General features: G+C 39.3%; 1 protein-coding gene across 7 annotated transcripts in view; it reads right to left on the reverse strand.

The window, feature by feature from the left end:
* Window positions 1–295: 295 nt before the first annotated feature.
* ccdc73 (coiled-coil domain containing 73) overlaps window positions 296–14749 on the reverse strand; it is a 40387-nt gene continuing 25933 nt past the window's right edge. For 6 of the 7 annotated variants that reach the window (XM_079681809.1, XM_079681808.1, XM_079681807.1 and 3 more), the window contains 12 exons: window positions 13102–13181; window positions 12787–12909; window positions 12587–12646; window positions 12259–12363; window positions 10318–10428; window positions 9985–10125; window positions 8960–9176; window positions 7064–8433; window positions 5421–5511; window positions 5111–5244; window positions 1915–2000; window positions 296–772 (listed from right to left, as the gene is read on the reverse strand). In XM_079681809.1, coding sequence (XP_079537935.1) covers window positions 601–772; window positions 1915–2000; window positions 5111–5244; window positions 5421–5511; window positions 7064–8433; window positions 8960–9176; window positions 9985–10125; window positions 10318–10428; window positions 12259–12363; window positions 12587–12646; window positions 12787–12909; window positions 13102–13181 — 2690 coding nt within the window. In that variant the 3' untranslated portion in view covers window positions 296–600. The remainder of the gene's footprint in view (window positions 773–1914; window positions 2001–5110; window positions 5245–5420; window positions 5512–7063; window positions 8434–8959; window positions 9177–9984; window positions 10126–10317; window positions 10429–12258; window positions 12364–12586; window positions 12647–12786; window positions 12910–13101; window positions 13182–14749) is intronic. The other variant, XM_079681811.1, reaches the window with a different exon arrangement.

A 14749-nucleotide genomic window follows, 5' to 3' on the forward strand; every position in this document is an offset into this window, starting at 1 on the left:
GTTTGTAGGGTTTGTTGTGCCAAGTTTTGTCTCTCTGGTCATTGAGGCATCAGAAGTCTGGCTGTACGGTCCTTTGTGATCAAAATGTAATTTCAAAAAGGTGGACATAACAGGGTTAGATCCAAATTCCTTCCCAACAGATAATATAGTTGTCTGACATCTTTTAATGTAGAGTATTTGGAGAACTGATACAACAAGCTAAAAATGAATCCATGAAATAAATCCAAATGTCAGCCATCCTGCAGGTCTCCCTTGAAAAAGAGATCGATGATCTCAATGGGACCACCTGGTTAAATAAAAGTTTGAAATGAAATGTTTTATTCTTGAGTATTTCAGTACTGATTTATACATACACAACTGTATGTAAAGATAACATCTTTAGTTCTAGCAATATACATATTTAAACATTCAGAGGAGTAATAACTCCCCTGTTCTCTTATTTTGTCATAACAGTAATATGAACAGGCAATTATTGACACCCAAACAATACCAGTTGTACATTTTCTAACAGCAAAGGCTCTTATCACGTTAACAAATACGTGCAACATAGGAGTTTTGTAGAAACACTAGCATCCCTCAACAGAAGAGTGCATTTTTGGTTTAGTTGTCAGTTTTCCGTCTTTTGGGCAGACGAAGCCTCTCTGTGTTGAGGAACTGTTCGATTTTGGAGATCTGGGTTCTGAACGATGCCTGTTGGTCTTCCCTTTCCTGGGAGCACGACAGGTCCCCGTCTGTGCTAGGAACTGCAGCTGAGGTGGGAGCTCTGCTACACCTGGTGTAAGAAAAAGAGATCACTAGGTGGCTTTGGTATGCAACTATGACTCCAGTCCTAATACTGTAGGCCTTTCTCACCGAGGAGATTTGGACTTTTCACAGTATGAAAAGCACATGTGTAAATGTTGAATTTAATGAAGGTTACTCTGATGTCAGGGTCCTGGTATTGTGCTTGCTGGCTCACTTGTCTCTCTTGAATAGAGTAGGGTAGCTATCATAACGATTTTATCGATACCATGCTGCTTATCAATACCAATATTTATCCATAATCTCCAAACTATAGAACATAACAAGTGAAAAACTATAAACTTAAAAAGTTTGAAGTTAGGCCGACTTACCAAGCAAGTAGTTAGTGATTAACGCAATGCTAGCTATTGGCTATTGAACATACTAAAATCCACTATCCTGAAGGGCTGTAATTATTTTAGTAAAAACTTGCCGACAGCTCTGTGACTCTTCGCCGTCTCTACCTGTGTCATTTGGAGATGGGAGACTGCACTAAATATGTAGGTGTAATGCTAATGTTAGCAGCCACTTTGTTCAAGCAGTCAAACATGCTGTACTTCTTTGAGCAGAGCGTTCCTAACCATCCAACGTAGCATAACAAAAACACCTGTGGCACTGTTTGTCCAGCAGCTTATCAATATTTCAGTACTGGCCAATCCCGGTTCTTGACCCATTCCTAAAGTGGAGCCATCGTTAGGGTTATTGGTAGCACCTGTGCTTTTCTTCTATGACAAGCCAACATTTGAGCTGTGGGGGCCTATAACAATGCACTCAACATGAACGATAAGGAAAATCACCTTTATATCATGATCAAATAATGAGTAAAAACCAAAATTTGGAACTTATTTGTAAAAATATCATATCTTTTTTAACTAGCGTGGGACATGGATTTTAGACATAAAGACTGCCCCCGTGTTTTTCTTCACTCGGTTATTCATTCTCCCTGGGTAGGTTCAGTAGCTGAATTTGCAACCTTTTTGGAGGACTATTTAAATCTTATAAATAATTTACACTGACGACTTCTTGACAATGTAAAGTTAGTGATTCACACGAGAGGTTCCACTGCAAAATCCAAATCCAAATCGAAACTCGATAGCAATTCTGGTCCTCTTTATGTATGAGAAATGGACTTACCCTGGGGTGTTCTGCCATGACAGTCTGCTGACTGCTGTAGAAGTGTTGACTGGAAATGAAGTAGTGGACAGAGAAGCTCTGCTCCCCTACAGTATGTAAAAATGACACCAAAAAGGGCAAATACTGAAGTTCTAGAGCTCAAACACAAGCTGTGAACTTCTATTTAGGCTGTGGAAAAGGAATTCATTCTTTCTCAAATCTCCAGTGACAGCTCCATTTTCTAGTGAAAAGGACATTAACCAATAAACAAATGTGGGGCAGACAATAACCAGTGGCAATTGATATGAAACAGTATCCAGCCCAGAGAATGTATCCAGGCGCAGACTGAACTCTGCGTGATGTTCCCAGCGTTCACAGTCTGCAGAAAATAAAGGCTTTGGCTCTCGCTACAATTTGTAAAACCAGTTTTTTTTTTTCTCATTCTCTAGGCTTGTTCCACTCTATCTCTCTCAATTGCCAGCACCTGGATCTTATAAAGCACAGAGTGACGGTTTGCGGTGATGGTGACAAAAGAGGCAATGAGAGCGTGTGAGAGGACAGAGAAAGTGAGTGAGTGAGAGATGGATGATGAAGTGAGAGAGGAAGAGAAAGAGTGAGGACATGGATAAAGACTGAGTAAGTGAGAGAGGAGAGGTACCCAGGCGTCATTAGGCCCATGTTCTTCCACAGGTCATTCATTCTGTCTGTCTGGCTATCAACGGGACGTTTTCGAGTTCAGGGTACATCAGCGACCTCCTTTCAATCACCGCCGGACATTTGTCAAAGCTTTATACATCTATTATATCTTACTGTACATTTTGCCTTGGCCTTTATGTGCTAGCTCATTCTGAGTTCTTTGCACCACAACAATGTTGAAAAAGCTTTACGTCTACTTTCTAGAGATGTCAGGTTGATATAACAGACATATGCATTAAGCTCTAGCTTTCATTTCCCATGGGGTCCACTCAGACAGTTTTTTTAAAATATGAAGCTTAGAATCTGTGGAAACGAAATGACCTCAAACTAATTATTTGATAGAGCATCTCATGTGTTTCTATGTGAACCACATAATGTGGCCGTTTCCTGCTGCTCAGCATCAAGGTATAATTGTGTATTACTGTGATGTAATATTACTAATATTACTTGAAATCATATGATCTACATAGCTATATATTGGGATTATATATCTATATGTATCCACTCATACATCATATGAAGTTAAATTGTCTCAATATTATTTGTGTGAACAGATCGATAATCCATGTATAAAGCTGTAATCTGTACATTTTCATTAGCCTTCCACAAATGCAAAAAAAGTGAATTAGATCATATACAAAAAACCAGCAAACACACACAAAACCTCATTGTGTCATATTTACACAATAAATTAAAGAATATGTGTTAATTGCCTTTGAAAACAGAAACAGCAGTTACTATACTCTTACTATAAATGTGGAAACTAAGATGTCAGCAGGCCATCCAAAAGTGTCCGAATGTGTAAAATGCACCTGTGTAAAATTCAAATCAACAAGTTTAGAATACACTTATAATATTCATATTATGAAATATTCAGAAATGCTTTTTATTCAAATCAATTCATTTTCACATTTTTATTTTTTTAATTGTTGAATGTGTGTTTTGAGGAGTTTCCCAATTTTGTAGCATTTGTGGAATGTGTTTTACATTTACAGATTACACATTTACACACAGAATGATGATCTCTTCAAAGAAATATGAGAAAAATCCACATCAATACAAATGAAAATATATATATAATACATATACAGTATAGAAGGGGTATGTTATTTATCGGTGCTGTAAAAAGAGGCCCTATCATGCTTCTTGGGGTTTTCCCTTTCCTGTAGTGTGGAATATAGGTTTTTGAACATGTAAGTGTTTTGCAAAGGCTAAAAACCATGTGTTCCTTCCAGAGGGAGTTTCTCCCCCCCTGCCTGAAGCACTTCCATTGGACTCCTTTGTCTACTTATGTAACATAGTGACATCACTATGTACCACTGGCGCTTCTATTGGCTAGTGCTCAACACACATTGTACGCGATAGGCTAAGTCAGGGGTCGGCAACCGCCCTCTGTTCTGGCTCCCTTGAGCTTAGACAAAAATAAGAAGGAAATAATATAAAAATATTTGTAGGACTATTTATATTTTGTTGCACGGTTGAAAATGTTTCGTATCTTGTATTTTGAGGTGGTACTGTGACACATACACATTTAAAAAAAAAGGTTTTTAATTGGGCAACTAAACTATGCGTCACATCCTGCTACGGTCCCGCACCTACGCCTTTTCTTGCAGGCGAATAACCTGACCTCCTGCTCGATGAGCGAACTATGGATAAATCAAAGAAAAGTTTCGGAGGAACACAGGATTTAATTCTGCGTGGACTGAGTTATATGCTTTCACAGCAAACGATGCTGTCTTACCGGCATGTTTGATATGTAGAGATAAGTTTTTAAAGGTGCTACAGCCTTTACGCATCGAGGAGAAAAACGGAAGAGAAAGACAGCTGACGATCTTCAGTCATAATTCAATCACTTAACTCTTTTTAGGGTGCAGCTATATGTTTTATTTATTTCAAAGTGGGCCCATTTTAATTATATATTTTTTCCTTCAAATGTGCAGAGGACTCCCCAAGCGCTGTGTTTAATTTATTTTAAAGTAGGCCTGTGTATCTTTTTTAATTCTCCTTATAAGAGTTCTTTGTTTTTTATTAGAGGTAAACAGTTTTCTATAATGTAATAAATAATAAATGCAAAACAACTGTAGTTTTTGTCTATGATATAACAATATATACAACTTTGTAAGCTATCAAGCTATCACATATGTTTTGCGGCTCCAGACAAAGAAATTGGTGGAAAAGGGGGAAATTGCTCTTTTGGTCAAAAAGGTTGCAAACCCCTGGGCTAACCAATCACAGTAGACATGGGCTCTGGTTTCCGACAGAGGGTGAAAAGAGGTGCTGCCGCACATGCAGTATGAGAAAGATAAAGAGCTTTTTGAACATCAGAGTATGGAGACATGTCACAGTAGAGGCACAAAATACAAATATGAACCTGAAAATGAGCAGAATATGGCCCTGCAATAATACTGGGATCAGATTCAAGCAGAAGCCTGTTTCTGTAGATTGCTGATTGTTGATTTTCATTCTTTAAGTGTGTGACGAAAGAACAGCTTGTTACTTCATAATCTGTTCTGTAACTGACCATGTTTGTTGTTTCTCTGCAGGTCTCTCCCGAATCTTTCCGCTCTCCCTGCTGTTGTCTCTGTGTGGACGCTGCAGTCCCAGTGACACTGGAGGCATTCAACAGATCCGACACCTTGCTAATCACCAAGGGGACTAGAAAGAATGAGGTGAGAAGGCAAGAACGGCAAGAGGGTAAGAATGAGTGATTATTGGTGATGGTATGAAATACAGATGTACACTGAGAGGTCACTATGTAAGAGGTTAAAAGTGGAGCAGTACTACTTGGAGAGATGCTTTATTTTTGAATGTAGCACAAATGCAACCATCACCTTTGGTGCGCTTGCTTTTGAGAAACAAGGGTATGGTGCAGTGTCTGAGTCCACTGGAATCACTTGTATTCTGTTCAGACATAGGAGGTCCCTGAATAGAAACAAAAATATTTGATATGGAGCAAAAAAGCCATCATAAAAATACCAATTATATAGTGTATCCATTATCAATAGTAGTATCCATTAATAAAGTGGTTCAGTTATGAGTAAAAAAAAACAGAAATCAATAAGGATTTTCGAAAACCCTGGGTCTATCGTCTCGAACTCAACGTTTTTTTGAATGAGCTTTTGGTTAAATGCCTGAAATAAGCTCTCTGGTTAACACACGCTGAAGAGCTTTTCACATTTTGTCCTAGAACATAAAGTACATCAGTATAATATAATACCCCACTGGTAAATGTTTGAGTGGCTTAATGAGAGTACTTAACATCATGGCGCTGCCGTTAGCTTAGCGCTGATGACGTGCAGCAATGTGGTGTTAATATGTAGATCCTATCCTACTGGACAAAATGTGTAAGATTTAAAAATCACAATAGCATTATGTCAATGGAGCCCTTGCGATGCAACTTGTTAGGACAGTCTACCAAAATACGCTTCCCTTGCACCTATGGTTTTGTGTCACCTTACAAGTCAACCAGATAGGATAAACTACTTATTTTAAACATTAATTGAAAATAAATACACTGTAACACTACACAAATACAGCACAAGTATTAAAGGTCCCATGTCACGGCCATTTCCACTGATCATAATTCCATTGTTGAGGTATACTAAAATAGAAAAATACTGTGCAATTTTCCAAACTCACATTGGTTTCGCATACAGCATCTCTGTAAAGTACGTGTATTCAGCAGTATTCACTTTCTCCACTAAATGGCTCGCTGCAGCTCCCCCCCCCCCTCCCTGTGAGTCCAGTGTGCTCTGATTGGTCGATAAGTTGTGAATCGCGCTGAGCTCCGTGGAGGTGTGATTTCCTTGTTTAGCGATAGATAGCCAAACACAGCAAAACTCAACCTGAACACACACAAAGTCACAGCCGAAATAAAAACAATAAGTGTGGCTTGATATTGAGTTAGAAAAAGGTTTATAGGTTGATAAACGCTGTGAGAATGGGTCTGCAGAGAGAATTTCGCCGCGATCCCAACTGTCTGTTATCAGCCTGCAGCAGGGAGCAGAAATCAGCAGAGTTGCCTGCACTGAGTGTGTGTGTGGATTGGTCAATTTGGACCAATCAGCGGGGGCTTAACGTAACGGCTCCGCGGACGTAACGTAACGGCTCCACGGATTGGTCCATTTAGTTCCGGGTACGTGCTTTCGTAAGCACGTACCCGGAAGAATCAAATGGATGATGAAGTTTCACCACGAGGCGTTTTGGGCAGGTATTTTTTGTGTTAGAGTTTTACTCGCTACAGGGTGTACTTTAAGGGTTTTGACTCTGCACACCGTTTACATGCAGAAAAACCTTCATAACACACAAGGGGACGGGTAATAACCGGAAAAGCATGACATGGGACCTTTAAAGTATTGCTCTGTACAGTTTATAAAGCTGTAAAAACTAAAGTTAAATTCCTTATACCACAACCAATCCCAATCTCACTTAAAGGCCACCAAATGGTAATTCTAGCATTTTCTTTTTGTAATACCTGAGCAGACGGATGTAAGGTGGAGGCTTCTGAATTTTTTCTCTTAGCACCGGCCCAGTCCAAGGACGACCTGTAAGTCGTATTGCTGGGCAGAGACAACTCTGAAGTACCCTCATGCAGCATTTCATTAACATTTATGCTGCTATTGCCCGGCAATGCATTACTTCCATGACTTTGATGGACGAACAGCTTCAAATCAGTTTGACTTGTAGTCATCTTTGCATCTCCTGCATCTTCTATTTTGTCATTTTTCAGTTGCTCCCGACAGCTAAGAGTCTCAACCTGAGATTCAAGGTCAACAGTTTCCATTGTGATATCAGCAAAGATGTCCTTCAAATTTGATTTTTCCAGAGGATCCTCAATGTTATCAAGTGTCTCAGCATTTGACTGGTCTTCCTTCTTTTTACATGCATTTGAATCACCATCATCATCACCATTGGCTACAGGAGACTTCAGCTGTACATTCTGCTCTGAGATGTCCTGACTTTGAGGTAATGCTTGTTGTTCAACCTCTGTTGTCACCAACACACATTCTTCCCTCACAGGCGTATCACCAATTTCATCTGTTAGCTTCAAGTTTCTGGTGATGTCAGAAGGGTTACTCGCTTGTGTTGTAACTCGCTCCGACTCTTGGATACTGACAGTACCATCCAACTGAGCAGCTAATGGTACAGAAAGATCAGTGGGTTTATTGGCTGATGATATCTCGGATATTTTGTCTTCCGTTTTTTTCTCAAAAACTGGAATGGGACTTGGCGGATGAGCGAGTGACTCAGCAAAGGTCTGGACCTCATTATGACCGAGACGTTGCATTTGTTGATTTACGTTTGTCTCAAGACCGAGACTTTGCTGCTCATCAGAACAGACCAAATGTCCTTCTTTCCTGGTCTCATATTCTTTCTTCATATGGCTGTAGTCAGCATCCTTCTCACTGACTGTCTGAGGAAGACTGTGAGAGCAGTCTGAGGGCTCACAGTCAGTCAGAGGTGGCTCAGCGTCCATGGAGTCAACAACCTGCTGTGTGTTGCTCTTCTCCATAGTCATATCAGTAGTCGTCTGGACCCGTATCTGGATTTCTGCTGTGTGCAGCCCTGTCTTTCCTCTCTCCTCCGCTCCACATGTCTCTTCTCCCTCTGCTATATCGTTTGTTTCTGTTTCAGGCTGTTTGGGGTCCCCTGCATCTGCTGCTGAGAACAGGCTATCTTCTCTTCCGTCGGCTCTATCTGTTGTTTGGGCCATGAGCGTTCCTCTCTTTTCTCCTAGGACTTCTTCTCTATTACACTGCTCTTCCTCGTTTCTTTCCCCCTCTTCGATCTGCGAGTCCACAGAAACATCAATAGACCTGTGGACGGGGCTTGATACAGCAACTACTGTTGAAAAAAAAAAGGATTTTCAACAGTTGGTCAAATTGTATCAGTCATTAAATGCCACAGCTTCAAGAATAAAAGTAATAGATTGGCTTAGGAATTAGTCCTCAAACCTGGAAATGAGTTAAAACAATGTCAGGTCCCTTGTCTCAAAGTAAAAAATATGTTTAAAGATGTTTTTAGTTGGATACCCATAAACGGTGGTTTTAGAGGTTTTCACGTTGCATTCTAAGAGATCAAATATATCAGGCAATACCCCACTGGTGAATGTCTGAAGCTTCTATGCATCTTAAAAATTGTGATGCCAACTTTCGGATCCTACAAAAAGATGTCCTCACTTTGCCACTTTAGCTTTGTGCTTTAAAACATTTACCATGATACATGTTGGCACCACTCAGAATATGGCTGTCTTGTTTTCCTTTAACAAACTGCTTGTGTGATCTTAGTGAAATGCTGTGTTGATGTCTCACTATGAAACAAGTTATTTGTGTATGTTTATCTACTGTATGTTTGTATGTAGCTGGCTGACCTCCAGTTGCTCCAGTGGTGACTATCTCTGTCGCAGCTCCACTGTCCTCCAGACAGTCTGGGTATCTGGTCTGAATGGAGGCCAAGTGCTGCAAGCTGCCAGAGCTAAGCTCTGCGCTGGAGAAGGGTTCATTAAGAGTTTCCTCTCCTCTGATTCCCTCCACTAAAGTGGAGAAGACCTCTGTAGAATCACTGTGGCTTGGACTGATGTCTCTCATCTGTGTATAGAAAAATAAAAAGGCAGGAGTTGAAGCTAAACAATTGCTTTTATTTCACCTATTAACACAACCCCATCAGAGGTGTGGTTAATGGATGTAGTGGAGTTTTGTTGATGTTGTTAAGTGTTTTTGTTATCAACCACACATGTTGGATGTTCCTTTGTTCAATTACATTTGCTTTTATTCACACTTGTTACAGTAGGTGACACCACATACAGGTTCACAAACTAACTCATTTAAGAATTCAGTCATATATTAATCAGCATCGCGACGGTACTGAAATACCTTTGTCACAAGTTCATATCACAACAACAAAGTTTGTTTTGTCTTTGTCACAGACATATTTAAAAGACGTACTTTTTTTAACATAACTTTATATGAACAATAGCCCCTTCTCTATTGGCCTTTATTTTAATTGCTCAATTTATTCGTTTACATCTTTTTATATTAGTACTGTATTTATTAATTGTGTCCATTTCCGTTTACGGAATGGAGTGGGTACACAGGTTTCATGTGTGCAGATTATTTTAACCTCTAACTTAAATTGAATATCCTTTCTTTTTTTTTTGTCTTATGTTATTTGCCAGATTGTTAAGGCACTTTGAGCCTCATCATCTGTAGGTAGAGTGCTATAAAATAAAGCCTTATTATTATTATTAATTATTGTTTTTCTAATTATAAGAATATTGTATTTATCCCGAGGGAAAATTAAGTTGTTATAGATGCAACATTCTAGAATAAAATGAATGAATATTAATATAAACATAATAATGAAGGATTTAATTATGATGAATATAATGTTTTGTACCTCCAATTCCTTTCTATGCTGAGCCTGCACTGAAGCCTGTGAGGACAGTTCAGAGTTTTTCTGATGAAATTCGACGTTAGCCTCTTTCACAGTTAGAAGTTCCTGCTGCTCACTCCTGATGCGACCCAGAAACATGGCCTTCTGTTGAATGCAAAAGCACAGAGACAGATTTAAAGGGACATGATTTCTCTTTCAAGATGTTTCAGTAAAGCAAACAACAATAAATCACTTCCATTTTTCTTTTTCTGGCATTATAATCTACCTTGTGAAAATATTTTTGTGTCATATAAAAATGTCAACATCACACTGCTTCTCCCACACTTTTTCTTCTACCTCTTTGTCCCAGCTGTTCTGTGAAGCCGTGTAGCTCTCCATCAGTCGGGCCGCCTTGTCTTCCAGGGCCTTGCTTTTCTCCCGCATCGCCCGGTGCTCCTGCTTAAGGGCCTGCAGTAAAATTAATCACCCATAGGATTTTTAATGCAATACTACATTTTTATGTGTTTATTTAACGTGAACAGAAGGTCTTAAACAGAGCAGGGATAGAGAAAGGACTTTTTGCTAATACAAATCAGTTGGCTTGTGTCATTTTAATAATGATTTTAATAAATGAATGAATAGGCGAATAAAAAATGAGAGAACAGAGAGAAGAAAAGAGAACAATAAAGTGTAAAGCCATAAATGGGGTAAACAAAGGCGAGGGGGGGGACCGTATTCACTTATGTATATGTGTTGATATACAACAGCACATTCATCACATTGATGGGAAGAAACTATGGCCGTTATTTATTTCTGTCCTTGTGTAAATTGACTCCATAATCATTTAAATAGACCCTGAAAAAGCCCTTGTGAGGCCAATACATGGATCGACCTGTAAAAATACACCACATTCTCTATCATAAAAATAAATGTTGACTTAGTTATTTTAAGGCATCAAACTGAACAACAATTAAACGGGCCCTATTATGCTAATTTCAGGTTCATATCAGTATGTAGTGTCTCTTCTGTAACATGCCTCCATGCTTTAATGTTCAAAAATCTCTTTATTTTTCTCATACTGCCTGTGCTGCGGCACCTCTTTTCACCCTCTGGGTGTTTCTCAATGTCAAGGAAGGCTGCTCCAGAGCCACTATTTCAAGGATGCTACGTCATCGAGTCCCGCCGAAGGACTGTTCCAATGTCCAGGTCCTTGGAATTCTACCAAGCCAGGTTTCCATCGTAGCGAGATATTTCGAGGCTGCACTTGTGTATCCTCCGCGGTCTTAAAATCCCCACAATGCTTTGTGCAGGGACCAATTTCCAAATCTTTGGCGGAAATCACGCTCCATTTAAGGCGGGGCCTCGCATATGAGGCACACCTGTCACCTGTTACCTGTCACCTGTAACCCGTTAGCTGTAACCCGTTACCTGTCACCTGTCACCTTTCACCTTTCACCTGTCACCTGTAACCTGTAACCTGTAAGCTTGTTCCACCATTCTTGTTTTCCGAGGCTAGGAAGGATTCTTGCCTCGCTTCTGAAGGAAGTGACTCCGAAGACATGTCCTACCAAGGAAGCATCCTCGACATTGAGAAACACCGTCTGTCTCAAACCAGAGCCCAGTCTGCTCTGATTGGTTAGCTGGCTGGCTCTGTTGTGATTCATCAATCGCTAAGATATATTCCGCCCCTTAACAAATCATGACGTGATGTGTCGGATCTCTAGCCAATAGTAACACGAGTGTCACAAAGTGATGTCACTATATTACAGAAGTAAACAAAGGAGTCCAATGGAGGTGTTTTAGGCAGGGGGGGATGGGGGAGTGTGTGGGAGAGAAACCCTCTGGAGGGAACACAGGGGTGTAAGCCTTTGCAGCCCATTTACATTCACCAAAACGTATAACACACTACAGGAAGGGGAAAACCCGAAAAGCATAAAAATAATTTCTTTCTGTTTCCTGTTAACAGCCCATTATAATTGTAAACAGCTGTAGGTGTCTTTTAAATAAACCCCATTCTGGAAGATGGGTATATGGCCAGTCCTATAGATACTCAATAGAACTCTTTTTTATTTCTAATGTGGATATTTATATATTTTCCTGTTCATTTTATTATTAGTAAACATCCTGCTGTAACAATTTCCCAATTTGGAATCCATAAAGTACATCTAATCTAATCTAATTAAAAAGTACTTTTAGTATGGACAGCAGTAGCATGTGAGCTACAAATCTGTATTGATGTTTATGGGAACAATATGAACAGTTATGTTCATGAATCAGCAGAGGATGAAAGTGTGTGACCTGCTGCTGCTCTCTCTGTGTCTTCATCTCCAGATCGACTCTGCTGACTGTCTGCGTCTGACACAGCAGCAGCTGCTGGGCGTGCTGCATAGCCCTCATCACTTCCTATACAAACACACACATATACATTTTTTTTATACATAATGAAGTCATGCAACATGACACTTCATCGACCAATGAAGCGTGCTTCTAGCTTATTTTCACTTCCTCCAGTGAAAGAAAAAACCCTTTTAATTGTATTTTGAACAGAAATGAATCCTCCAAGATGACCACACCCACACAAATATCAGTGCAGAAAAAGAATCAGGTTTTGTCTCTAGTTTTGTACCTGCTTTTCTGCTCTCACAGCTTCATTTTCCTCTCTTAGTTTCTTGTTCATTTCAGTTTCCTAAACAGAAATACAGAATAATAATGAAATACTTTTAGCTTACCTGCTAAGTGTGATTATTTATCAGTGTGATCTTGATCAGTATCATATTGCTTTGAGGCTATTATCTTCCTGTTATGATCCTTTTCACTGATTGTTACCATGTTGAGTTTCTGGTGCAGCTGCTGGAAATGCTGCTCCCTGCCTGTAGGACTTTGGGCCTGATCATATCTCACTGAAGACATCTTGGCTTTGATCAGCTTGTTACTAACCTCCTCCACCTCCTGAGAAAGCACCATGCATGAACAAATTGTAAAAGTAGAGAATAATCCAAGTTGATTAGTTTCTGTGAATACATTTGTATTTCTTACAGGTTATTTCTTAGACAACCATGTAATGGATTGAATACAGTATTACAGTATTGACTATGGATGCAGTTAAAAATGCTAAATCATTAAACATTCTTTTCTACATACCTTTTTTAGTGAAACAATGGTTGCCTCTTGTTTTTCACATGCAGTTGTCATTTTTTTATTTATTTTCATTGCCTCATCAACTGTAAGAAGTACACAAGGTAAGACGTCATTAATACATTCTATATGACACAACTGAATTAGTCTTACATTAATGTGTGAGAGTGACACACATGTAGGGAGATACGAAGAGATTCAGAAAAGCAACAATAACTTATATATTCACCTATATTGAATATTTTCAATGTAGTGGTCCTTAAGCATTTCAGTAAATGTGTAATGTAATGTTTAATTTAATACCTTCAGTTCTAATACCTTCAGTATTAAATTAAAGATGACTGAGGCGAAATGAGCCAGCAGTATACCTACATTTACATTAACAGAGATAGTGAATTTGAAATGGAAATAGAATTTGAGATAAGTGTGTTTAAAAACAGGCAATGTAGATGTTACAATGTACTTGGCAAAGTTGTGAGCTTCCAACAGAGTCGGCCAGCTAACCAATCAGACAGAGGGTGAAAAGAGGTGCTGCAGCACAGGCAGTATGAGAAAAATACAGATATTTTTAAACAGTAAAGCATGGAGACATGTCACAGGAGAGGCGCTAATTACAAATATGAACCTGAAAATGAGCATAAAATGGCCCCTTTAAAAGCAAACTTTTTTTTAAAAAGGAGTCAAAAAGTAAAAATGTTTCTTCTTTAAAACGGTGGCAGTGCAGAGTATTATTTCTCTTTGACTGAATGGGCAAGCAGTGTTTCCCCCAGGATGGAGTCATAGCAGCGGTGCTAAGGCACGTGGGCCCAGCATAATTTGAGCGCGGAGCTCGTGGAATTTTTTATTGTGTGCGCGTGCAAAGTGCGCCCCGCCAATTTGTTTCTATGTGTCAGCACAAGAAAGGCTCTTTAGGCCTAGTACCAGGGCCGGTTCTAGACAATTTGCTGCCCTAGGTGAGATTTTAGGCGACATTTTATGTGTAAAGATAAATGAAAAATCTCTACAAAAGACAAATACAATGCAAAAAAAGAAACTTATTGACAGTGGTAATCGACGTCAAAATGGCTTCAAATGTACTCAGTATTGTATGAACATGTTTGAATTGAGCGGTGGACGTGATATCCTCTAGGGGGGTCCGGGGGTAGTTTTTTTTTTTAACATTTTATAGTAAAATACTTCAATCTGGTGCACTTTGAGCACACAATTACTAGAGACCTGATTTAGGGGGTACAACTCTAAAACGCCCATCTGAAAAAGATTGGTTTACATTTTAATAATCAAATAAGTATGTGAACATAACCAATAACCTACCATAGCCAATAACAAATAAATGTAGCTTATTTTATTTTTGTTGTTCATTCATATCTTATTTTACCTAGTTAACCTAGCGCCCACCGTACAGGGCAAATTAAACGTGTAACCGGTGTTAAAAGGGTGTTACATTTACTGAATTATGAATGTTGTTACATCAAGGCCGAACATTTGGATGAGCGGCAACGGTCAAAAATATTTTTTCCCTCCCAGAGCTACCAGCGCAGTGCCCCCCAGATCTGGCGCCCTAGGCGACCGCCTATGCCAGTAACACAAATACTACAAATCTACATAACAAACAATCAAAAATGAAAAAGGGTCGCCACTTATTATTTTAAGAAAA

The sequence above is a fragment of the Notothenia rossii genome (assembly GCF_949606895.1).
Source record: "Notothenia rossii genome assembly, chromosome: 5".
Classification (NCBI taxonomy): domain Eukaryota; kingdom Metazoa; phylum Chordata; class Actinopteri; order Perciformes; family Nototheniidae; genus Notothenia; species Notothenia rossii.